This window comes from Sphaerodactylus townsendi, linkage group LG08, assembly GCF_021028975.2.
Source record: "Sphaerodactylus townsendi isolate TG3544 linkage group LG08, MPM_Stown_v2.3, whole genome shotgun sequence".
NCBI lineage: Eukaryota > Metazoa > Chordata > Lepidosauria > Squamata > Sphaerodactylidae > Sphaerodactylus > Sphaerodactylus townsendi.
In genome coordinates this window covers 69,637,522-69,664,700 of record NC_059432.1, presented here as the reverse complement: position 1 = coordinate 69,664,700, position 27,179 = coordinate 69,637,522, and the positions used below count along the sequence as shown (strand labels likewise).

The window sequence follows — 27,179 nt, the reverse complement described above, 5'->3', positions numbered from 1 at the left end:
CTTGGACAGCATGTCTTCGTAGGGTATAGTCATTTACATTTTAACAGGTTTCTTATTCTTTCTTTTTTTTTAACCCTGAATCCATGCTAGTGAGGACAGGTGGCCTAAAATAAATCCCCACATAATGGAATGCTTTACATTTTATCTCCAACTTCAATTAAGCCAATGTATTTGGATAGTATCCAGTTTAGTTCTGGTTTAATGTAATTCAAGCTCAAACACAACTGTCTGACTCATAATTTTTCAGCGTTTGAAATTGGCAGTCTGGTAATTATGGGATCCAAAATCTTTCAACATTGCACAAAACAAAACTGAGCTAGAAAAATCTTTCTTTCTGCCAATAACCTTGAATGTAGACTGAAAAGGACAACTTTTGAGGGAAACAATAGAGCTGAAAAGTTTATAACCAAAGCATTCAGCAGTGCATACACAATGCCTACTTACCTGGGGATAAACCTCCTTGATGGTGCTGTCATTTGTCTTACACCAAGTCACCCCTTTCTGTATCTCAGTTTTGCCACTCAAACAAAGGATCAGCTTCATCAGTATGCTTTGGGAAACTGGTATATACTGGCAGAGCACTCCTGTGCATGTTGACTCAGAAGCATTTGGCACAGTGATTCAGTGAGGCTTGCTTCCAGGTACAAGTGCACAGGACTGAAGCCGTATTTGCCCATTTTCATTCTCTCTTGTACACCCAGACACCCACAAATTATGTCCCTGGGAAGATTATATCCCACATAGGACTGGGCTGCATGGTAAGCATCTCCTTCTCAAGATTCCAGTATTGGAATTTTATTCCATGTCTGCCTGCAATTGATGTTGTGGGGATGTGAACTGCCCACAAGGTTCAGAGACTGATTGCTGGTGGCACAAACTGAGTGATAGAGCAGCATTGGTGCCTGAAATCCCACTTTCCAATATAGGGGTTTTTTCCCCGCAAGTTTTTTCTTCCCTCCTGTTTGTTTGAGAAGGGGGACGTTCCCATCCAGTCATAGTATAAAGTATACAATGTTTGTTTAGGTTGGTAAAGCCATGCAAGAACAAGCTGCATTCAACCACAATCCCTCTGCGCTTCCTTCAGCCCGGTCTGTTATTCAAAAGGAGGACTCTTACAAGGAGCTTTTGCAATAGGAGAAGCCGGTGGTAGGTATTTCGAATGGGGTAGTGCTGAGAGTGGTGGCATAGGGTAGGGAAGACGTGAGTTCAAATCTGCATTAAATTGTGGAATCAGTGTGGTTAGAGTTTTGAACTAGGATCCAGAAGACCCAAGCTCAAATCCCAGCTCTGCCATGGAAGGTTCTGAGAGACGCTTGGTCAATCACACATTCTCAGACTAATCTACTTCACAGGGTTGTTGTGAGAATAAAGCAGAGGAGATGTAAGCTGCTTTGGGGAAGAAGATGGGATATAAATGAGGCAAATTAATAAACAAATCATAATATAGTGGACAACTGAGGACCAGTCATTTTCTCTCAGTCTAACCCAGCAATTGTGGTATTATGTATAATTGTGAGGATAAAATGGGAGGGGTGTGATATACACTGCCCTGAGCTCGTTGGAGGATATAAATGTAAGGAATGGAATTGAGAGAAATGTACGGTGCCTGGAGAGATAAACAAATATTTGTTTTCATTTGATGTTTTAGTTTGCTTCTGAGGGGTGATGGGGACCTTAGAAGGAACCTATATCTGAAATGTGTGATGGCTCTTGGTAGCCCTGATGGACATAACCTTTTTAAGAGAACATATGCAGATAAACGTCATGATGTGCATAAGGTTGCTAACTTCCAGATGGGGTCTGGAGATCTCCTAGAAAGATAACTTATCTCCAGACAACAGAGATCAGTTCCCCTTGGAGAAAATGGCTGCTTTGGAAGATTAATTTTACAGCATTTATTTATTTATTTATTTATGCTTCAAATTTCTATCCCGCCCCGTCCCCGAAGGGTATTCTACCTGATGAGGTCCCTCCCCTCCCCAAAATCTTCCCTCCTCATGCTCCACTCCCCAAATGACTAGGACTTTCCCAGCCCAGAGGTGGCCACCCTTTGTGCAGACCAGAACAGCATGCTATCCTTCTTACAATTTCAGAATCAGCCATGCTATTGAGGCTATATTTTGCACCCTGTTTCAAGGTCATGCCGCCATGCTGGTGACCATGGTGATGAGAGATGGGGAAGCAAAACTAAGGATAGGAAGGAACAGAGTGGGAAGATGCAGTCTTGCTCCTTCACTGGATAGGAACAAGAAACATATCTCTGATTTAAGTCACAGTTATGACTGATAACTATAAATTTAAAGTACATGTTATACCAATTGAGGCTATATTCCTAAACTCACATTAGGGAGTAAATCCCACCGAAGTCAGCAGGACTCAGAAGTGAGTAAACATTACAGGATTATGTGATCAGTCTATTTTTGGCTTTTCTTAATACCAACAGCATCCTGTCAGGAAAGCTTCTTTATTTCTCTGTTTCTGTGAGCAGTTCTGATCAATTGGGTCAAGTTCTGTATGTCTGCCATATTTAGAGTACAGTTCTAAACAGACTTACATTGACACCAGTGGTTTAGAGGGTATAACTGTTTGGGATTGCACTGCAGTATTAATCAGGAAGGAGTTTTCCCTAAAGCAGTGGTGGTGAACCTATGGCAAATCCACTGACTACCACCAAGCTTACTCCTGAGTAACACGTGCCTCAGAGCCAACTGTTTTTTCTAAACTAAAACCTCAGTATTCTGGTTAAATTGCCGTGTTGGCCCTTTGCGATAAATAAGTGGGTTTTGAGTTGCAGTTTGGGCACTCGGTCTCGAAAAGGTTCTCCATCACTGCCCTAAAGCAATATTCTCCTTGACTGAAAAGGGTTGTTTTTCTTTGTCTCTTTCTCCCCCTCCTTGCTGTATCTTGTTTGGCTCATTTGTTGGTGTCACTTCAAATGGTAGCCATTTTGTAGCATGCTGCCAGCTTTCACTTATTTAAAAATATCCTCTGTTGCTTCTCTGTCAAAACATAGCATCCAAAGTGGCTTACAGGAAGTTCATTCAAACTACACAAAAACTATCCTTTGCAATATAATAAAATAGACAACACAAATAAAACCACATTTTAAAATGCCTTTAAAAAGCAATCCAATAAAATGTAAGACATTTCTGAAATAGCCCACAAACTAGGCATACCAACTTCAAGGTGAAACCTTAAAATCTCCCGAATTACAACTGATTTTGAGACTATGGAGTTGCCTTGGAGGAAAAGGTGGCTCTGGAGAACAGACTCGGTAGCAGGGATTCCCAATGCAGCGCCGTGGCCCCATCCAACACTTTTCCTGGTACCCTCCAAGTGTTTCCTGAAAGTGAGCAGAGCCAAGGGGGTTTAGTCCAACAAGGCTCTAATTGTCCACTGCAAATCTGGTTGGCAGATTTTTAGAAAGTTGTTTCAGCAGCAGCTTTCACCACAACATAAGAATATTTAATGGTGTGACTGAAGGTAAGCTGTGTATATGCAAGAAAATATTTTTAAACAACATGTGGAGAGTAAGCTGTGCACTGGAGACCAATTATAATTCTGGGAGAGCATCAGGACACAGCTGGAGGACACTCTACTTGGAGAAGTTTTATTTGTTCCACTATGAAACTGCAGAAGTATTGGTATCTGGTGTAAGTTCAATTTCTCAGTACTGCCAACTGGGTTTTATCATGAAAAAAGTGAAGGGAATGCTTAAAAGCCCCTCGTCTCTTGCTGGATTTCCAGTCTAAATCAAGCCTCCACGTATACAGAACTACCAGGGTGTGCCTATGCTATGCTAGATCAGGGGTCCCTAGCCTTTTTCAGTCTGTGGTCATCTATCAATTCTGGCATAGGGGTGGTGGATACAACTACAAAATAGCTGCCACAGGAGGCGGAGCCTCCACAAAAAGTGAGTGAGATCATATATAACTCCACCAGTAACTCTTCACTGTGTTTCAAGATTAAGGGTAACTATTTATTGTAAAATATATGAATACAAACCCACCAATCTTTTCGAGAAATGCTTTGCTGTAGCAGTAAATACAGTATAGTATAGTGAACAAAATATGTGGGAGAGCCAGGCTTGAATCCTTTCTTTGCTGTAGCTTACTGGAAGACATGTAGCTTACTGGGCTTATTACATCTTCACTCTAGCCCTAAAGTTATTACAGGTATTGCTGTGGGACAAAATGGAAGACAGAACAATGTAAACCACTTTGGACCCTAATTGGTGGGAAAGGCACAGTATAAATGAAGTAAATAAATAGTTGCTGGAGAGAGAGGTCTTGAAATTCATTAGTGCATGACAGCAAAACATTTAAAATAGATTTGGATGTGTATTCACATGCACACAATGCCAGGTGTTCTGCTAATGAGAAGAACTTGCTAAGCCTGTCATGAGAGATATAGCTTATGTCTTAGTGATACTAATGTAGTACCCATAGGTCCCATCACACTTGCCACTGTGTTTCATTTTTTCCCAAAACAAAGAGTCAACAAAGAGCAACTGAAGCAGGAAGTTGCTGCAGAAGAATTCAGGAGTTTGTGTTTGCAGGGACATATTTGAAAACCACTGCCTCCATTATGTAACAATGACTGGTTTGGAACTTCCCAGCATTTTGTGAAACACCCCAGTTCCCATGGCAACCATTCTGTGGTTGGTCATGCCCCTAAACTTGGCAGCCATTTTATGGTAGCACCTGCTCTCAAAATCCAAAAGTACCCACAGAGTCAACCACAGAGGGGACCTCTGGATAAGTTATTCAGAGCACCATGCTATTTATGACTCCAAAAACCACTAATGGCCAGAAATTCCCTAACAGAATTTGTGTGTGTGGGGTGGGGGGGTGGGGTGGGGTGTTATTGCAAAAACTGAATGTAACAAATATACATTTGCTTGAGTTCAGGGATGCCAACCTGGAGGCAGGTCCCAGGGATCCCCAAAATTATAGCTCATCTTCAGACAACAGAGATGAGTTCCCTCTGAGAAAATGGATTCTTTGGAGGGTTTACTCTGTGACATTGTACCCTACTGAGGTCCCTGTCCTCCCCAGGCTCTATTCCCAAATCTTCAGGCATTTCCCAACCAAAATCGGGCATACCTAAGCCCCATTCACCACTGGTCGCTGGGGAAACCTGATAACCCTACCTCACTATTGTTGGAAGTGAAAGACTGTGCTGCCTCTTAACTTCCTTCAGAGGGAGACTTGACTACAGAGTCAGAGAGATGGAGGGGTCATGGCACTAAGCATTTTTTCTCTGCTGCTCTGACACTATCCCTTTGATGTGTCAATAGCTACTCTCAGGGAAATTTCTTTCTGCCTTTTACACCTTTCTCTTCACACCATTTCTCCATCTTGCAACCATGAGGGCAGGACGTAAGTCCTGTATCTCCCTCCATCCGAGTTAGACTAGATTAGGAAACTATGGGCCCCTCCGCCCTGTAGGATTCGACCTTAGTTCGACGTAGGTCCGACTCGATACCCGCGACAGCCGTAGGCTGCTCACTCGCGGTTCGTCCCGCCTCCCGCGACCGCTAAATTTCGAAGCTGACTGGGAGGTACAACTTCCCAGGAATCGGTTGCACTCGGGTCAACTGCAGGAGTGCGGAATCTCCCTCGCCTCGACTTTGCCAGCCAGCCAATCACAGTGCAGTATTTCTCGCCTCATGAGAACGGAGACTCATGTATGGCAGTAAAGAAGTGTGCCTTTAAAAAAATCCTCCTACGTAGCTCCTACGTCGGTAAACGGGGAAAAAAGGGACGCTCACTCACATTTCCCGCCATAGAACGGCAGCTAACCGGGAATGAGGAGCTGAAGACGTGAGGAGGTAATCCCGCCCTCTGAACTCGGCTCCGGAGACATGAGTCAGCTGCTGTGCGGAGTAACAGAGGAGTCAAGCTCAGGTAACGATTTCCGAAGACACGAGTCGAACCCTAGTTGCCTCTGCTGTGCGGAGGGGCCCTATATTTACACTATCATAAGAACATAAGAACATAAGAATTAGCCAGCTGGATCAGACCAGAGTCCATCTAGTCCAGCATTCTGCTACTTGCAGTGGCCCACCAGGTGCCTTTGGGAGCTCACATGCAGGATGTGAAAGCAATGGCCTTCTGCTGCTGCTGCTGCTGCTCCTGAGCACCTGGTCTGCTAAGGCATTTGCAATCTGAGATCAAGGAGGATCAAGATTGGTAGCCATAGATTGACTTCTCCTCCATAAATCTGTCCAAGCCCTTTTTAAAGCTATCCAGGTTAGTGGCCATCACCACCTCCTGTGGCAGCATATTCCAAACACCAATCACACGTTACGAAGAAGTGTTTCCTTTATTAGTCCCAATTCTTCCCCAGCATTTTCAATGAATTCCCTGGTTCTAGGTATTGTGAGAAAGAGAGAAAAATTCTCTGTCAACATTTTCTACCCCATGCATAATTTTTATAGACTTCAATCATATCCCCCCCTCAGCCTCTCCAAACTAAAGAGTCCCAAACGCTGCAGCCTCTCCTCATAAGGTAGGTGCTCCAATCCTTCAATCATCCTCGTTGCCCTTCTCTGCACTTTTTCTATCTCTTCATATCCTGAGGATGTGGCGACCAGAACTGAACACAGTACTCCGGGCGCGGTCGCGACCACTGCTTTTATATAAGGGCATGACAATCCTTTGCAGTTTTATTATCAACTCCCTTTCCTAATGATCCCCAGCATAGAGTTTGCCTTTTCACAGCTGCCATGCATTGAGTTGACATTCCCATGGAACTATCAACTAAGACTAAATCCCTTTCCTGGTCTGTGACTGATAGCACTGACCCCTGTAGCGTGTATGTGAAGTTTGGATTTTTTGCCCCTATGTGCATCACTTTACATTTAGCTACATTGAACTGCATTTGCCATTTCTTAGTCCACTCACCTAAGTTATCAAGGTCCACTTGGAGCTCTTCGCAATCCTTTGTGGTTCTTACCACCCTACATAATTTGGTATCATCTGCAAACTTAGCCACTACACTACCCACCCCTACCCACCCCTATCCTATCCAGAAGTGATGTTAGAATAATAAATTAAGTATATTCGTTTAAATAGACACAAGTCTCTGAGTAATTTTTGTCTTTGACACAGAGATTAGATAGGCTTTCCTTTGAACAGTAGCCTTTGTTCACTCTGCTAAATTGCCAGAGCCAGAATCTAACAGGTTGAGAGGCCCAGATTCTGAATCCAAGAACCATGAAACAAACAGCAACTTTAGTTAGGTGGACTGAGATTAGGTAAGTGACATTTAGGCAATGTTAGCCCTTCCCACCTGTCTTTAAGTCAAATCCAGATTTGTCACACACATGAACATTTGTATAATGACTGTTATTATACCTGAACAACCCACAGTAAATGTGTTTATGGCTATCAAGATTTTACATCTAGTAAGAGGAAAAACCTGCTTAGGTGAAAGACTTTCCTAGTATTACCAGCTTTCCTAGTATTTTCCCAAATGTCTCATTCATAGAGGTGTAATGCATGGAAGTGGGCATGGTTAAAAACAGCACATGGTAATTGACTGAAGAGCAAACTAATATTAAAGAGAAGCGCTATAGAGACCAGTTTAAAAGTCAGCAACCTTGAAGCCTAAGTGTTGTTGTGAGGTTGAAATAGAGGAAGGGAGAAGACTGGATGGTACCCTGAGCTCCTTGAAGAAAGAGTGGGAGGAAATGTACTAAATAAATAAGTTGGTTCTTTGGAGCTCAAACACATTTAATTAGTGTGTGTGTGTGTGAGTCTACCAACCGCCTGTGCACCCCAAGTGGCACAAGCAACCAGAATTTTAGAACAGTGCTATTCTTCTTTGAAAAAGCTACCTTGTTTAATTGGATGACTGGCCCCAAAAGCCACTCTAATCTATACACACATCTCTAGGCATTTAACAGTTACACCACAATGAAACTGCCGGCACATAAACCACAGATAATGGATTAGGGATCTCTCAGTTGAAGGCAGCCGCATTGCTGTGAGAATGTTCAATAAGATATCAAGGGAAGAGTGGTAAACAGTCCCTGCTTCTATAATCTAATAAAAACAGTTCATCTACCCCTACAGACTTCTGGGGGTGGGGGGTTACCTTTCTTTTCACACTCTCTATTGTTAGGCAATGTCTCTGCCAACAAATGAGGTTCTTTAAAATAATCAAGTGGAGTTGCCAGGTTCCCGTGGCCACTGCAGGGGATGAGGCTTAGGGTAGATTCAGGTTGGGAAACTCCTGGAGATTTGGGGAGGACAGAGACCTCAGTAGGGTACCATGCCATAGAGTCCACCCTCCAATGCACCCGTTTCTCCAGGGTACTGATCATGTTATTTGGAGATCTGCAGCAATCCCAGGGGGTCCCCAGGTCACATCAGGCCACTGGCATCCATATGGTGGTGGTGAGGAGCGTTGTACCTATTTTCATTACTCCCCCTCCCCCACTTTCCTGTGTGGTGAATGCCTGTCCCCGATTCCCTCAAGTCAGCACTATCTTCTCTAGGCAGTCTCTGCCAGAAGTCCTGTGCCCTAACATATGCCCACCCCAGGGTGTGCTGACACCCTAAGGCCTACTATGACCTTGATGAAGGTAAAGGAAGGTGAGTAAACCTAAGATCTCTCCTTCAGCTCTCTGACTTCTGATTTACTCCATCAATATGTAAACACATCACTCAGGGTTAAAGTGAGTTTGGGGATTGTTATCCCAGGTACACGAGATCAGCTGAACAGAACACAAAGAGCCAGCTCAAAAGATTTTATTACCTCAGTAATCCTCTTTTATCTGATACCTGACAGGTGCTGTAGTAGCCTTGTTTTACATCACAGAGTTCCTTCTGGAATTCCCTTCGGTGTTGTACTATATGATGCCCAAAGACTAAATGTATTGAGATATGCCACGAGACTCCTTTTGGGGGATTTTCCACTTCTGCCTCTGAGTGGTGGCAGGAAAAAAAATTAAATAACCTTCAAGCCAATGAAATGGTATCATTTATGGGCTTTCTTGGAAATGACACCACACTATTGACCGTAGGGTAGGAGGGTCTCCTTATAATTAGATAAGTTATAGACTAATTATCAGCCCCTGCCAGCATGGCCAATTGACCATGCTGGCAGGGGCTGATGGGAATTGTAGTCCATAACATCTGGAGTGCCAAAGGTTCGCCACCACGGCCCTAGGGGTTAGTAAGAATGGACAGGAGTAGAGGATAACAGAAATGAACTGGTTTGCCATAATGTTGGGGGATAATAGAAATGGACTGGATTAGGAATTTCCCAGCTATGACATGGCATCAGTGTAATGTTGTAAATAATGGGATGTGTTAAGATGAAATGGCTTTGGTATCGCAAAAAGGGTCTTGAGATACTCTTCACGGTGATGTCAGTTACATCTACTGGATGGTCCCTTAGCATTTCTACATCTGCTGCCCACAAAACATTAAGACACATAGTACTTGGACTTTCTGGTAAAAGAACTGAAATAAATTCATTTTAGAGGTTTGAATACCTCTCTACAGTGGAAATGATTGCTGCGGGGAGGGGGATGTTGTCCATATGGTGCCTAAGAAAATAGGGATGGAGTCCTTTCTCAAAAACTACAGTATCTAGAATGGTCCAGACTCATTGCACTACTCTGTTTTTTATTTGAATAGAAAATTCTGGAAAGCTATGGACAAGCTTAGCAGATTTAATTTTTGGAAAAGCAGATTTTTCACAATGTTTACATTATAAAGAGATCGGTGACATCCTCACACAACTTCTAATCTCAACCAGGTGTTCATGTTAATTGTAGAGCTGAAAGGCAAATGACTTTCCAAAGATGGTTGATTATTAGCATATTAAAGAAATGATCTTAATTTTAGCATAGTTCCACTTTACAGAACCACACAGGGGCATTTTGTATTTTAGAACTCTCCAAATACATTTCACTTCTCAGAAAGTTACCCCCGGATTGTGAAATTGTAAGCTGCTGCTTGAAATTCTGATTCACACATTACACAGTACACAGTTCAGTCTGGGATAGTGAGCCAGTATAGCAGTGAGGCTGGAGTTTTCAATTTTCCTCGGTCCCTGCAAATGTGGTGCTCTGTTCTGATTGAAACCATGGTAGACATGTAGAAGGGGTTTCAGCCTTCTTCCTATGTCATTTCCTTACTTCAGTGCGGTGCTATTTGACCTGTTGGAGAAATCTACACATAAAAACTGAGCTGCCCATACTGCTCTTCCCTTTGAAGTAATCCGAGTCATTCAGCTGAATGCATGACTGAGATTTTCTCTCATCTACAGCCTTCTAAGTCTGTGAAACTGACTTTTCAAATCTATCTGAAAATAGTCAATTCTAAAAGAAGAAATACAGCATTAAATGACATTTGCATTCTTTTGTTAAACAAGTTTTGTATAAGATCCATTCTTTTAGTGCTTCCATAGAAGTGAGCAAGGAGGAAACAAAACACCTTAACAGAATGAAATGATTCTCATTACTTCCACATCTTAATTCTAGGTTTGAAGACACGGAGATCCCCCACTTGGAGCATCTTCTGATGGCACTTTTAAGCACAGTGGTTAAAAGGACAGCTCTCAAGGAACTGGGAACATCAGCCCTCATGCTGACCAGACTTTGAGATTTCTGGCTATGCACTTCTGATGTCAACAACAGCACATCTTTGCAGCCCTAAGTGGAAGCAATGACCTTTATTAAATCTTAGCTCCAGAAGTGCATCTCCTCCACAGACCTTTGCTAAAAGTGGACATAGCCTCCCCAGAGCGAACCTGAAAGATGAGTGATGGCACATGGATCACACTTAGTCCGGCAGAGTTCACTCAACTCCAACAATATTCTGTCTGTAAGTACTCTACCTGCCTCTTGGTGCCAACCTTTGTCATTGATGTGGGAAGTGGGAAGTGTCATTGATGTGGGATGTGGGAAGCTACTATGAAAATAAGTCCAGGATATTTTGGTACTGAGCATTTAGCCTTATGTACAAAATCTGTTGCTCTCTGGCATACTATGGATGAGATTCGTTCTAATCAAGTCATTCTTCCCGTAAGAGTGGTATTATTAATTTGTAATGTGGTATTCGGGTTGCCAATGTCGGTGGTACCTTGGGGAAACGTCTGCTTTGGAGGGTGCAGTCTGTGGCAGGGGTGGCCAACCTATGGTGCTCTGGCCATGCTGGCAGGGGCTGATGGGAATTGTAGTCAATGAACATCTGGAGCACCATAGGTTGGCCACCCCTAGTCTATTGCATTGCCTCCTGCTGAGGTCCCTCCCCTTCCCAAACTTTGCCCTCTTCAGGCTCCACCTCCGAAATCTCCAGTTATTTCCAACCCAGGGCTGGCAACCCTACACAGTATGTAAAACCATCTGTTTGTATCAATTTTGACAAAGATGCCACTGAACACTGGACAATCTAATAAGGCATGCTAACTAAAATTAGGGACATAACTACCTTGTGGTAGATGGGAGAGGTCCACAAATGCACAAGATATGCCCTGTTCTCATTTCACAAGCTTCATCACACTGATACGAAGTCTGTGCTGATTTCCTATAAATACTCAAGACAATGTTAAGACCGAGGATTGTAGAGGATTTCCAGGATCAAGAAGGGTAGTGCGCTTCACAGCAGTGCAGAGAACCCCACTCAGTTATGTTACTTTGTTTGCATACTGCTTTTCCCACACTAAAATGCCAGATTAGGGATGTGGGAAGCTCCTATGAAAATAAGTCCAGGATATTTTGGTTCTGAGCATTTAGCCTTCTACAAAATTCACAACAGAAACCACATACAGATCTGGCTCATGAGAGTCATTAAGTAGGCTCAGTGTCTCGGGTCCTGTGCTCCTCTATGTCAGGACTGAATCAGGGCTGCTATCAACCTGGTGGTGGGATTGCAGGTGAACTATGTGCCTGCCTAGGGAGAATGTGATCAGACAGGAGCAGTTGAAGGGGGAGAAGAGGAAGCATTATGCCAACTAGAGGACAGAATATGAGGCAACCCCCACCTTACCATTGTGGGTAGTGTTGTTTGCGAGTGAAAAGGAGGTGTTTGTAAGGACTATTCAAATTTTCATTCGAGGGATATGAAATTCAGAAGAGGTATCCTTTCCATCTGTCCATGTGCATCCACCTCCTCTGCTTATGCTAGACAGATTTCATGTGGGATTGCTTAAAATGCCAGAGTAGGAATGTCCAGAACAATTTCTTCCTGCCGATCTGATCACTATGCATGTAAAATTTCAGCAACTTTTGCCCAAACATCCCAACAGATATTACCACTGAAGAGAGTGGATCTTTAGCATCTGAACTGTTGCCTTGTTTATTTTTAGAAGAATCAGCATCTTAAGATATCTAAAAACAGATTTCAAGTTTTAATCATTTCCTTGTGACATTTCAGTCTATTTTGATCCTTTGGGGCTGACCCTCTAATCCAGATCAGCTGAACTGCCTAGTCCTGGAAGGTTTGGAAGCAAGAAGGATTTTAAAAAGAAACTGGCATCCACAAATACATTTTTTGAAAGAGCTCTTCTCAAAGAATGAAAGATGTTATTCTGTCAAGTAAAATTAATTCTCCTTTTTGCGTAGGGAGCATAGGGTGTTAAGCCGCTTTCAGGTCTTCTGAAGCTTTCGAGTTCCCTATGATACTTGACAGAAACAGCTGCAATGAAAATGCTGCTACCCCAATGGCAGAGCAAAATTGTAATTATTGCTAGAAAGAAAGTGGGGATGCTACTGAGCATTTAATTTAAGTGCCTGGGCTCTGAAGGCTAGGAAGAATATCAAATCATTTCTGACCCCTGCCGTTTCTTTCTTTCTTTCTTTCTTTCTTTCTTTCTTTCTTTCTTTCTTTCTTTCTTTCTTTCTTTCTTTCTTTCTTTCTTTCTTTCTTTCTTTCTTTCTTTCTTTCTTTCTTTGCTCCCTAACTTCCCTTGCAACTGCAGTAGCAATGTTGAGAGGTAGTTATAAGGAAATCACCTTAAGAGATGGTGCCATACATTGATCAGATACCTCAAACAGGGCCTCCAAGGATGGCACTATTTTGAAATAAAAGGAGCCATCTCAAAACTGCCACTTGTGTGGGGAAAGGTTTGCCATCCACATGTTGATCACTGCATGAGACAATCAGGAAAAGTAGTTCTGTACCATAACTTTTGCAAGCACCTGTGTAAGTGATAGAGATCAAATGATTGTTGTGTTGATTTATGTATGGTTTGAACACCCTTTCATATCTGGAAGTGCTTTCTGTGCAGGAACTATGTACATTTTCATGAGCAACCAGTGCCTGCCATGTTTTCTGGTGCCAAGGAATTTTACAGGAGGCAGCTGCTCTCTGTTCCCAGCACATTACTGAGGTCAAATATTTGTCATTGCAAGTTTAATAAATCTTCTGCTTCAAAGAAAGCATCCGGTGTATTGTAAATACAGAGTTTAAGTAGCTCACACATTTGTGAGTTCATTAAAAAGCTTTTAAGAGAAAGGAGACTTGATAGCCTTGGAAATAAAAAGGGCTTTGCCACGACTTTTACAACTTTGTAAAGGCTATTCCAGTGATTGTTTATAATCATTCTTAACTTGACAAACTGCAGGGATCTTCTCAGTAAATAGATGACTATATAGTAACTTTTATTGTTATGGATTTTTTTTCATCTAGATTCCTCAAAGAAATTAAAAGATGTTTTAGAAGAATTCCATGGGGATGGTGTCCTATCAAAATACAACCCAGAACAGGTAAGGAAACGTGAGGTAAATATATTCCTGTATAAAGTCACATTCAGCTGGAAATGCTGCTCAGTCAAATATGAGCATTTAATTAGATCAGCCAATGTTCACAATATAGCGCATGAGATTTCAGATTTTATAAGTGCTCTTCTTCAGCCTGGATGTTCGAGCCAAATAGTTTTCAGATAATAGATTTACAAAAAGAGATATCTGAGTGAAAACCCAGTACTGTGTTCTTTTCTGCCAGTTAGCTCAATGGAGAACATTCTTACATGACGCACAGTACAATCCACTAAGCATTTTTACCCAGAAGTAAATCACAATTAATTGAACTGGACTTGCTCCCTATAAACATATATTTAGTATTTCAGGCCTGACAACCAAGGGCCAAACAAGACATGGCATTGCCCTTGAGGCCACAATGAGGATGTCATCACCATTTTAAATTAAAATTGCCACAAGAGCCCACAGCATGATGGGGCCACAAACACACACACTACCAGGGATATATCTAGACAAAAGAATGCCTATGGTAAGCACTGACATTGAGTCCCTGTGAATGACATTGGTGCACCCCTCAGGGGCAGTTGGAGCCTATTCCTGAGAATCTGCAGTAGAAGGCAAGGAGGACCTGGTGGCATGCAAGAGACCTGCTTTCCAAGTCAGCCACCCCCATGCTCCTGGTGCCCCTGCCTGCAGCAGCCCTGAGCAGTTTCTGCAGGGATAGGTTTGGCTAGTCTTGGCAGCACCACTACTGCTGGATGATGCCAGGGAAAAGCCAAGCCAAGCACAGCCCATGGAGCTCCAGGAGGCAGGCAGGGAAAGGCTGCCCACCCCTATTTTGGCCAGCGGAGCATGGCGAAACCTCTCTTTTACCTCACAAGTGGCGCAAGAGCTGTGTGGGGAGCTCTCCTCCTGGTTCCGCAGGCGGTCTGTGGCTGACACCACTTTGCCACCATGCCCTTCGGGCTCTGCCTCCACACTTCCCACCAAGCGCTGCAGCCACTACCCACTTTCTCCATGTCCTCATGGGGACAGAGGGAGCACTACCAACCAGGCGTCCAAAGTTCCCCCACTGCCTGGCTCCCCCCCCCCTCCTCCAGTGGGCTGCTGAAAGAGAGCTCTAACCGGTGAAGCACTGCCTGCAGACTTTGCCTAGTCTGGAGGGTGCCATGAAAGAATCTGAGAGCAATCGGTGGGGGTGCCTCTGCCTTGCAGGGCACACTCAGGGAGGGGCGTTGTGGCTCCTGGGTGACCCTCAAAGCCCTCAAGGCACTCCAGGCAACAAAGGTGATGGGAGGCAGGTGGCACTGTGGCTGTGGCTGTAGAAGGCAAGCAGGCAGGGATGGTGCCCCCTTCAAGTGGCTCCCAGTGCATAAGCCATGACTTCCCTCCCTTAGATAAGTTCCTGGCAGCAGCAGTTTTTGCTCTTGAAAATGTGGGGGGAAATGACAACAAGAACTCTACAATGCAAGCCTAATCAGCATTTTTGAAGGCAGGATTCTCATAGCAGTTTTTTTAAACTACCACAGCAACGTGCAAGCCAGTTGCAAATTTCTTAGGCTGATTCCGCATGGGCCAAAAACAGTTGTGTGAAAATGGTGTGAAAACGGTGTGAAAACGGTGTAAACCCTTTTATACCATTTTAAACCATTTTACACCTTTTTCACGCCGCTGTTTTTGGCCCATGCGGAATCAACCTTAGTATGTGTTTGCACCTTTGTGTTTCCAAATAAAAGTAAATAGTCCCAAATGTAAAACTAGTCTAGATATTGGATTCAGTTTGTACATCAGTTTGTAAGAAATACTGATCTCACTACCACTATTTATGAATAGATACTCCAAGATGTTAATAACTGCATATACAAACACAATTGTCATAATTTTAATTGGAAAACCTAAGTCTATAATTTGGAAAAATTGTGTGCATTTAAGATGGTTTTATGCATTTTCATTGTATTAAAATTGCTTCTTATTCTGTTGCTTTTACATTTTTGCCTTTGAGACATCAAAAGTGGAACAGAAATCATGTTCATTCTTTGTTATAGTCAACATGTTTAAGAATTATGTTTTACATTGACAAGAGGAGGGGTAGGCTCCTTGTTTTTAAGTTGGGAATAGAATAGTGAGAAATATCATAGGAAAAACCTGCTCTTTCTTGTCTCTGCTGGGGTAGGGGTGGGAAAACCTTTTTTCTGCAGGGCAATGACCTTGAGAAAATGGGGCAGATTATCACTGTTGTAGAAAATGGAGGTTAGTAAGTGCCATAACAATGGGCTGTTCCCAGGTGAGAGAAAAGTGCAGAGCTATTCAAGTACACAAAAGTCTCCAGAATATCAAACAAAATTAAGTAAGATGTAGGCACAAAGAATCTGTGAGGAAAGTCTTGACTCACAAGTAATTCTGAGGACAAGCCAACAAAGGAAGCAACAGAAATCGTAAATGTGCCTGTTCCGCAGTAAGAAGAGTACTTGTTAGGCACTTAGGAGAAAACAGGACAAATGCTGTGCTGTGGGTGGGTGAAAGTGGGCTGTGTTATTTTCCACCAAGAGTGTTTGCTACAGTTTCCACCCCTGGCAGGCACCACTACTGTAATTATTTATGTGGCACAAAGGAACTGATGCAGGTATAATTCATTACTACCCTATCAGTGAAATTACTGCATTTGCCGTTGGGTTTAATGACTAATTCCCTTTAAAATCTCTTTGAAGCAGATTAGCTTTCCAGCAGAGGATGTGGAGGAAGTTGACCATAGAGGGATGAGGGTCATTTTCCTACAGTTCTTTTGTAAAATTTAGTTTTCATTAGTTTAATACCCTTCCCACTACTTTGTCCTTGCAGTAATAATGAATCAGGAAGCCACAACTAAAATTATACCATCACAACCCCCTTCCCACCACTCACAGGAACTGTTACTTTAAGGGGATATCCCATAATTGTTGGCATTCAGGTCATGGGTACCCTTCAGATAGCAGCTTGCTTGAAGAGAAATCCAGTCTCCGAACTGGAGTTAAGAGTCATACAAAAAGTTGCCTGCCTCAGTTCCTGCAGCTGTACTTGGAAAATATTTTGTTTCATGCAGGTCTCCTGGTGGGTATATGCTCTGTTTCTCCAAATCTAAAAGGCATTCTGACACTTTCTCCTTCCATCAGTCTCATAGATGAAATGTATATTGTTCCACCAGAGAATTGTTATGAGGTTAAAAAAAAACAGCCTTTCAGCAGTTTAATACCCTCTTTGTAGTACACTTGCACTACAGGCTCTTGTGGGTAAGCTAAATCTTTCAGCAAAGCAAAAGTCTCCTTTGTTATTAAAGTTTGGAACATACCTTTTCTTCCTCCTCTTCTTCAGTGTCATTTGCTTTAAAATACTTTTCCGAACATAAGATTCAAAATCTTCCTCTTTTTCATTCATAAAACTTTCCATGAATAACCACTTTTTTGTTTACAGAAACCTCCCTAATAAAATCCACTCTTTTTCAGCAAATAAGGCTGCTTATTGGCTTCAGATAAAAATAATGTGAGGTCTCAATTAACTGCATCAGAGATAAAAAGATTCTGAATAGGATCAGAGAGCATTAATGATTTATAAGTTAACAGGCTACGTGACTAACTCCATCCACCAAGGCTAGACCTGCCCAGGGCAGAAAGTCAGGAACACATGAACAGGACCACTCATCCATGGACAATATTGGGTGCTGTGTGGTTTCCGGGCTGTATGGCCGTGTTCTAGCAGCATTCTCTCCTGACGTTTCGCCTGCATCTGTGGCTGGCATCTTCAGAGGATCTGATGTTGGGAAAGCAAGTGGAGTATATATCTGTTGGAGTGTCAGGGTGGGTGGAGAAACCTTGTCTGTGAGTAACAAAGAAGGCAACCAGGTCAATAGTTGAGGGCATCTGAATAGAAGTATGAGTAACAATGAAGACTATAGCATGGGCGTAACACTGGAGATAGCAAGGTCACTGGTGGGAGCATCTGAATAGAGGTATCCTGGCCTTTGTTTCTTTTGTCTATGGTCATCCTGTGTTTGTGTGGAGCTGGTTAGACACTGTCTTGACTCTAGTATTTTTCAACACTGGCAGCCAAGTTCTGTTCATTTTCATAGTTTCTTCCTTCCTGTTAAAATTGTCCATGTGCTTATGGATTTCAATTGCTTCTCTGTGTAGTCTGACGTAGTGGCTTTCAGAATGGTCCAGAATTTCTGTTTTTTCAAATAATATTCTATGTCCAGGTTGGTTTATCATGTGTTCTGCTATTGCTGATTTTTCTGGCTGAAATAGTCTGCAGTGCCTTTCGTGTTCTTTGATACGTGTCTGTGCGCTGCGTTTGGTGGTTCCTATGTAGACTTGTCCACAGCTGCATGGTATGCGATAGACTCCTGCAGTAGCTAAAGGATCCCTCTTATCCTTTGCTGAACGTAGCATCTGTTGAATTTTCAAAGGAGCACCATAAAAACTTTAATTTGAATTTTCATAGCATCTGTTGAATTTTCAAAAGGAGCACCATAAAAACTTTGGTACATCGCGCAAACAGAATCTGTGAACCTCACCTCCTACAAGATGAATTGAATCACCTAAACAGGGCTCTACAGGCTAATGGTTACTCTAATACAGAAATCAGAAGGGCTGCAAGACCAAGAACAAGCCACATGAACAAAGATAAAGAGCCATCTAGAGGGAAAGTGTTCTTACCATACATTAAGGGAACCACTGATCGCATAGGAAAACTGATGAAGAAGCACAACCTACAATCTACAGACCCACTAAGAAAATTCAACAGATGCTACGTTCAGATGCTCCCACCAGTGACCTTGCTATCTCCAGTGTTACGCCCATGCTATAGTCTTCATTGTTACTCATACTTCTATTCAGATGCCCTCAACTATTGACCTGGTTGCCTTCTTTGTTACTCACAGACAAGGTTTCTCCACCCACCCTGACACTCCAACAGATATATACTCCACTTGCTTTCCCAACATCAGATCCTCTGAAGATGCCAGCCACAGATGCAGGCGAAACGTCAGGAGAGAATGCTGCTAGAACACGGCCATACAGCCCGGAAACCACACAGCACCCAAGTGATTCTGGCCGTGAAAGCCTTCGACAATACATGGACAATATTGTCTCCTCAGCACTATTAGTGGCCTTCGGAGAGTTTCTTGGAAGAAGGGCAGCATGCAAACATCAGAAAGCAAATAAATAAGAAACTAACTTACTAAATCTTTCAATGGTTACTTCTTCCTTGCGCAGTCTCTGGTCAAATCCCCACTAAGAAATTAAATCCAGATACAACCAGCTTTCAAAAGGAACAGCACCTTTTCATCACGGTTTCACCCTCCCCACTGCAATGTGTGTGTGATGAGGACATCCATGTCTATCATGCTTTCAAACAGTGCTGTACTCCCCACGATCGCACGATCGAACGCGCAATCTGCTCAGTGGCTCTTTCTTCCTCGTCCTGATTGGCTGTTGCGCTGTGTTGGGGTGGGAATTTTAAAAAACTTTTTTTGCGCAACTACGTCACCACGCGCATGAGTAGATAGGATGGTAGCTGTTTTTTGCGTTAAGCTACGTTTATGCGCGGCTTTGGTACTCTTTACCCACGCAGTTGCGCTGACACAAAAGTGTAATTTTAGTTAACAGTTGGCACAGAAATCACGTTCCACGCAGCCACGTTTCCATATAGCCTCCACCGGCGCAAAACAAAAAAAATGGCTGTGAGCAAATTGCACACAGCCCCCTGCGCTTTGATTGGCTGGAAGGTTCCGTGTCACTGCCAATGGCAGGAAATTAAATCTAGATTGAAACCTTGAACCTCCCCACCAATCTGGATTCAGCACGTGTTTTTTAAAAAGGTGCACTTTCATGCAGGTTCTGAAAAACATGCGACGAGGGGGAGAGGGAGCGCCACAACCGGGATGAACCCGTGTTTGGCAATCAGGCAGTGGGGAGTTCTTGCTGAAACCTGGTTATTTCACATGAGTATCACACGATTAACTGACCGTGGGGAATTGACTTCTGTCTGCTAGTTGTTGACTAAGCATATATCAGGGAGAAGGCTATCCAGACATCTTATTCCCTTATGCCTTTAGTGTTTCTATCTGAGGGAAATTCTGATGTGTGATTACTTGCCAGTAATCCTTCATGAGGACTGTACCATATAGTACCTTGAGGGTTTTAGTCAGCTTTGTCCAGCCGAGTGGCTACTCCTGTTCCTTCTGCTGCTAAGCATTTGTTCACTGAACTATGCTTTGTCTTTTTCTACTTTTCTTTCCCTCAGAAAAAAGACACTCTGAACCAAGTAAGACTTGTTTTCTGTACTCTAGTTATCACATGTTGTGTTTACTTGTTGCTTTGCATGTTTGCATCTGCATAAACTGACAGCCCTCCACAATCAAGTAAGATTCTGGTCAGCGCACACAGTTCCAGTCAGCACTCTGCAAAAGACCAGCAAAGCTCCAGAGAATCCATGTACAGAGAGGCTAATCAGAGAAGTTTTGCCACTGATGTGAATTGACATCACTAACCACACACCAGTAAAAAATGCAGAACTCAGTTTACCACACAGAGATTGATACAAATTGTATGCCTGCATAGGTTAAGTAGGCTTTCACACATGAGCTTTAAATCTTTTGTAATACACTTTAGCTGCAAAGGTAACATTCAATTTTTCTTCTATATTCTTTTATTTTGGCCAAATTATTTTCCTGATACTTTCAGCCAAAAAGTCTAGCCCACATAGGAGGGTGTTGCATAGTGAACTGACCAAAATGCTAGTTTACTGGTGTGTTGATGACTGAGATTAGTATACCATTTCACAGAGAGTAAAACATTCCTGCAGCATTGTGGATCCTTTTTATTGGAGTGCAAACTATCCTGCAAGTTTAGAAGAGGACCTTTGCAATATCTCTAGCAAGTGTGGTATAGTGATAATCTCTGATTATCTTACAGTCTCTGATTGTCTCTCTGACTAGAATAAACACGGGGAAATGATTTGCCATCTTGTGGGGGTACATGTGTAGCCATCAGTACACCTGTCTCCCCCAACAACACTCATAATGCCCCCAGGGGAATTTCATGTCAGAAAAATGGCATGGGCAAGATGCTGGACCTCCATGTCCCCTGTCCTACAGACTTGAATTGAATTGGGCACCTGTAGCACTTGGAAATCTACTTCCCAGCAACTGCCATCTGACTGAGATATTACCAGAGTTAGGTCAAGGGATCTCAGACCTGTCTCTTGCCAGGTTCACAACTTCACGCAGCCACAATACTCCATGGGTGACAGAGGTGTATGGGGGGGGGGGGAACGGCGCCTGGAGACAACACTTGCTCCGGGCGCCCCCCAACCTCTGCCTGTCAGAGTCTCCCCTCCCTGCCGGGGAAGGCATGACTTGGAGCTCCAGCAGCTGGCTCACCTTCGCGCCTCCACCTGGAGGCAAGGAGCTGAGCAGGTTGCCGAGGCCGCGGTCTGCAGCCAGCTCCTAGGGACTGGGAGCCGGCTGCAGGCCACATGTCCGGCTCAGCTCCTCATCTCTGGCCAAAGATGCAAACTGTTGGTCACGTGGGGGAGGCCATTCAGCATGCCCCACATGACCAAAAGGCATGCGCCCGGGAACATGGGGTACCCCATGTCCCTAGGGCCATACACCTCTGATGGGTGACCTTGGGCCAGTCACTCTCTCAGCATTGCCTACCTCACAGATTGTTGTGATAAAATGAGGGAGAGGAGAATGATGTATGCTGCCCTTTGCTCCTTGGAGGAAAGACCAGACAAAAATACACTAAATAAAACTAGAAAGACTCTGCTGCTTTTGATCACCCCCAGTTCACCAATATCAGCCTTTGAAGTTGGGGTATCATGAAATATTGTGGTACTCCTGACTGTTGTATGTCAGCTGTTTACTTCAGTACGAAGTAATCTTTGGTCAGATCTGACCGAGGATTCCTTGTGTTTTGGACTGCAAGTAGAACACTGCACAGAATGGAGCAGAAGTGAGCTGCCTGACCTGTTGCTGCTCCACAGCCCTACAGCCAGTACTTTCCGGGAATCTCCATGTGGACTCAACCGGGCTGGTTGCTGCAGCTTGTGCTGTGCATTGTTATTTGTTGTGATGTGCACTCCTCAAAAACGTTAGCTGCATCTCATTTTTAGGCATTGCTGCTGCTCTCTACATGTGCATGAAGTCCAGTGTGTACCTTTGCTGCTGATGTATACAAGTGCATCACCTGTTTCCTTTGTACAGAAAATGTATTTTTCTTATGTAAACTTGTGTGTGTATATGTAGTATATCCTCCTGCAATGTAACCTTTCTTCTGTTTCAGGGAAACAGAGATTTATAGTTGCTTATCAGTGCTATACTTCCATGAATTTCTGTTGAATACTTGTGGGTGTGGGCATGTGGAATGGTACCGTATAGCTTGATCTTGTCAGATCTTGGAAGCTAAGCAGAGTTAGTACTTGGATGGGAGTCCACCAAGGAAGCCTTTGTAGAGGATGGCAGTGAAAAACCACCTATTCATACTCACTCATCTTTAAAACCCTATGGGGTTGCTGTAAGTCAGCTGCAATTTGTTGGCACTTTACACACACACACACTTGTGGGAACATATGTTCCAGTACAGCCCTGTCATATGACAAATGTCAGCTTCAGAACTTCAGAGTATTGCAGACTGTGTGTTTGTGTGCTTTACACTGATATATTTCGGCCTCTTCTGTCTTCATTTCTCGGATGGGCTCTGGCGTATAAATATGTTTTCTCTCTTTGCCAGAGTATCTTTCTGGAGGACATGAAACATAAAAGAATGCAATTTAAAAATCTACATTGTTATGTAGTGTTGCTTTATTAGGTTTCAGGGACCCAACATGCTCCTGTCACACCCACAACTATTTGGACCATTATAAAACACAGTTGTGCACTATTGGCTTGAGCCTCCTCTAGGGATCAGTGGTGCTTCCAGGAATCATAACTGAAGAAGAACTGTTACTACCTTTTGTTTTTCCAGAGTGTCAGTTAATACAATGTCAGTTAAATCTTGGTACTAGATCTAGAACTGTTAGATTTATTAGAGTTATTGTTCATATGCATATGCACGTATACACATTTTCAGTTGCCCACTGATTGACACTGAAGCTGCTTCGACATGGATTTTTTGCCTCCGCTTGGCTATTTTCACCTTGGATGTTAGGATACTGCAACAGTGTTTTCAGGAGCATCCACATTGATTTGTCCTGTTTCCATGTCTCCCCTTGCTTTGTTGTGCACTTTCCCAGACTTGGTTTGGTATGAACTTTTTGGAGAGACTGCAGTCAAAGCACGTTTGAACAACATGTGGATGGGAAGGTGCACATTTTTGCAGGTGCACAATTACCAACATTTTCCTTGCTGTTTTCCTCACCTCAGCCCCCATGGCTTTCATCCCCCCCCCCCAAACACACACACACACACCATTTTAAGGACGTTTTAAATTGGCAATTGACATATTGATATAGCATAAACTATTATAATGACCTACTTCTTCAATCTACTAGTTTGCAGTTTTCATTTCACGTTATACTATTGGGCAAAAAAAGAACTAGAGACCTACTTAAAATAATGAAGCTGGGGAACATATAGAATAGAGCATGGCTAGAACATGGCAATAAATCATAATAATAGTATAGCAATCTAGCAACTGCTGATTTTTTTTTAAAAAAAAGTCCCCATAACACCTTCTAGTGGCATAGGTGGGAATGGCAGCCATTGGGACTGAGGCAAAGAAAATGCAGGAAAAATGCCATGCAAATAATCCATTGCCAATGTCTCTGCATTTGTTATGGCAGTGAAAGCTACCTGGAGAATAATTGCCATGTCTAACCAGCCTGGAACTGAGATTAAAACTGGTTCTTAAAAGAATTTAGAGGGGAGCCTTTATTTGTTTGCTTCATTTATAGCCTGGCTTTCTCTTTGAATCTCAAGGAAGATTTAACATATAAACATCAATTCAAACAAACAGCAAAGGCCTCCAATAAACAGTGCAGTAGTTTTAGGATTACAGACTTGGAAAACAATGCAAACGAAAAACTGTCTAAGGTATCAGAAACCTCTAAGGCATAGCAATCCACAGTGTAGAAAATAGGTTGCATAGGTAGGTGATGCCTACAATAAACATGGTATTAGACTACAATCCTACCCCTTATAAAAGTGGCCCCCTAGGACTGCCAGCTATGGGTTGGGAAATTCCTGGAGATTTAGGAGTGAAGCCAGGGATGGGTAGGGTTTAGTGCCATGGTGGCCAATTGGCCATGCTGGCAGGGGCTGATGGGAATTGTAGTCCATGAACATCTGGAGTGCCATAGGTTCGCCACCACTGGTTTAGTGAGTGGAGGGATCTCTATGGGGTATGCCTCCACAGTAGTCATTTTCTCTGTAGCTTGAAGATCAGTTGTAGGGTTGCCAGCCTTCACATGGGACCTGGAGATCTCCTGGGATCAAAAGCAATTTCCGGACTACACAGATCAGTTTCCCTGGAGCAAATGGCAGCTCTGGAGGGCTGATTTTACGGTACTATCCCCTGTTGAGGACCCTCCCCCTGATGAACTTTGCCCTCCCAAGACATCACCCAGAAATCTCCAAGAATTTCTCAACCCAGAATTGGCAACCCTGGGAAATATCCATGCCCCAGCTGGCGTTTCAGTGGTTGCATTACAACACAGTTCGGATTCCTTTATAAAAAATAACTCAGGGACTTCAAGAAAAGAGAAGTTTCTATGAATCTTTTAATCTCTCTACTACTTTGTCCCTAACACTCACCCACTGAGCCCATGTTTCTGTGACATATTCAGTGGAACCTGTTCAAAAGTTGCCCATCATTCAGAGTTATTTTTGTATATATTATGCCCTTAGCAACAGTCAATGTTGTGATTTTTTCCAGTCACTGCACAGAAAGATCTTTGCTTTTGTACAATCCAGTATGTCAGGTGGTCTCTATAAAACGAAGGCAAATTTAAGAGGAGAGGGACTATGTGTTGAGGTTTCTCAAGATTCTTGGTTTTATCCCATTCCTCCATGTCTAGCCTATTGACTATGAAGGATTCCAACTCTTCATGAGAACATACCTGGAGGTGGAGATTCCAGAGGAGCTCTGCCAGCATCTCTTCATGTCCTTCAAGCGAAAAGTCTGCCAGAATTCCCCAGAAAGCCAGCGGCAAAGCTCCAGCATTCCTCAGCTCAACACTCTTGGTGAGTAGCATGAATTCTCCTCCATCAGAACTCTCCCTGCATCACACTTCACTAGTAAACCACATATTGAATCAACTGTTCACTTGTGAGGCATTGAGTATTGCAATTGCAATTGAGCATTTGCAATTCCATCAGATTCAAGTTAAAAACAAAGCTGGAGTTCCCGAGCTGTATCATTCATATACTAGTTCTCTAAGGTCGTTTCTGCATGGTCCAAATGTCCCTGCTTGAGCAAGGGAAATATCCCAGTTTGGCCAAGAAGTTCACACTATTCCCAGTCCTAAAGCTGGTATGTCCCACGATATTTCCCTCATCCTGGGATTTTCAAACATCACCAATTTTCAAAAATCCCACAGTGAACCAGCTATTGTGCAAACACCATGGGAGCCATGGGTTTATTTTTCCTGCCTAGCCACCTGATCTCCCCGCCCCACCGTCTGCCCCCTGACCTCCCCACCTGATGTTATATCAGTTTTTAACTCTGTTGAGCCATTGACCATTGCAGCCCACCCTCCCCAAAAGGTTCCCCCAAGCACGCTTTTTGCTCATGGTATCGACTGAGTGCCATTTTGCCTGGGTTAATCAGGAGTGGAGTCCCAAAATATCCCCATTTTCTTTTCTGTACATGTACTCGTTGCTCAGAGAGCATAGCTAGGGAGATGTGCGCTTTGGGCCGAATGTTAGTGAACATATCATGGGGGGAGTCTTGTTTCCCACAAAAACATGAGAATGTGATGTGATGTTGTGCCTCATTGTTGTTTCCTGCTGCTTGCTGTGTTGAGGCCTGTGCCAGGCCCTATCCAGAACTGGAAAGGGGGGGCTTTGTTTCCCCCCGCTCATTGTGGGTTGACCAATCAGAAGCGTAGTCTTTTTGTGTGAGTAGCGATAGCCCGAAACGGACCTTGGGCAGGAAACAGCCAGTCTGAGTTCAGTGTTAAGGAGGGGTTGGCATTGCTCATATTTCACTCAGAAGATGAGGCAGGATGTGCCCATGCAACTCCTTGGCACTCTAACCAAGTTTTTTCTGTTCTCTTGTGCTTTTCCAAGAAGGAGGTTGGCTGAAATAGTGTGACAGCTGTTTATTGCAATAGCTTGCAATAAAGGTTGCAGTAAACTTTTATTGCAATAAACATTAAGCAAACATCCATTACTACAATGTATGTTTTTTCTTCTCTTTCTTTTATTCAGAGGGCAAGACGATTGATACAGGCATCTCCATCCAGACTGAAGTTGCTTGCGCCCCTGTAACAGGTACCAGTGCTGAGTGCTTCAACTAGTATGTAGGAAATTCATGCTCCACTTTAAAAAGGGAATTCTGCAGACGTAAATACAGCTGCATTCAGCTTCAGTTCCACCACTATCTTGCTTATTCCCCTTTTTGCTAGGGACTCCCTCTGTCTGGAATCCTGTACAAAGACATGTTGTGGCTAAGTAAACATGTCAAGCAAATAGCACTGGAGTACCAAAGCATTTTAGAACTCTCTCCCATTATTTTGATCTGATCTGGCATTTGTAAGTAGCATATCCTGCCAGGAAAGTCAGCATGAAGGAACATCCTTCTTTCAATGTATTGTTGAAGGCTCCCACGGCTGAAATCAACTGTCTGTTGTGCATTTTCCAGGCTGTGTGGCCATGGTCTAGTAGTTTTTGTTCCTAATGTTTTGCCCACATCTAAGACTGGCATCTTCAAAGCCATGACACAGTAAGAAGTGTTTTTGTGCCCCCAGAGAGAAACACTTCTTACCATGAAATGCCTCTGAAGATGCCAGCCATAGATGCAGGCAAACATTAGCGGCAAAAACTACCAGACCACGGACACACAGTCTGGAAAACCCATAACAGCCAGACTTTCTTTCAGTTTTGCAACTCTGGTATTATGGGCAGGTAGTCAACTACTATCTAGTTTAGATAAAGAAAATGCTAAAATTAGAAGTCCAGACACTGTAGTTATTGCAGAAGAAACAAGCAGCCCTTGAGCTATCAATACCCCCACCCCCCATACACACACACAAAACTCAACAAGCTCCCATTCTGTAATCTTTATAACAAGCCTGTGAGATAGATGTACCCTGCAAGAGAGTGACTGGTCGAGGGCCAATCTGCTTCTTTATCCTGCCTTTCCACTGCAAGGTAAGCTTTCAAAGTAACTTACAAAACAATTGGACAATCAATCCGGAACACACAATCCAATTAAACAGCAACAGAGCAACAAAAAAAATCATTCACTAAGCAGGAAAACAA

At 43.2% G+C, this 27,179-nt stretch overlaps 1 protein-coding gene across 2 annotated transcripts in view; it reads left to right on the top strand.

Moving 5' to 3' along the window:
* The window catches only part of LOC125437759 (diacylglycerol kinase beta-like), a 92,274-nt gene that overhangs the window by 19,775 nt on the left and 45,320 nt on the right, over window positions 1–27,179 (top strand). For both annotated transcript variants that reach the window (XM_048505705.1, XM_048505706.1), the window contains exons 2-6: window positions 10,502–10,844; window positions 13,650–13,726; window positions 19,997–20,017; window positions 24,773–24,938; window positions 26,127–26,189. In XM_048505705.1, coding sequence (XP_048361662.1) covers window positions 10,778–10,844; window positions 13,650–13,726; window positions 19,997–20,017; window positions 24,773–24,938; window positions 26,127–26,189 — 394 coding nt within the window. In that variant the 5' untranslated portion in view covers window positions 10,502–10,777. The remainder of the gene's footprint in view (window positions 1–10,501; window positions 10,845–13,649; window positions 13,727–19,996; window positions 20,018–24,772; window positions 24,939–26,126; window positions 26,190–27,179) is intronic.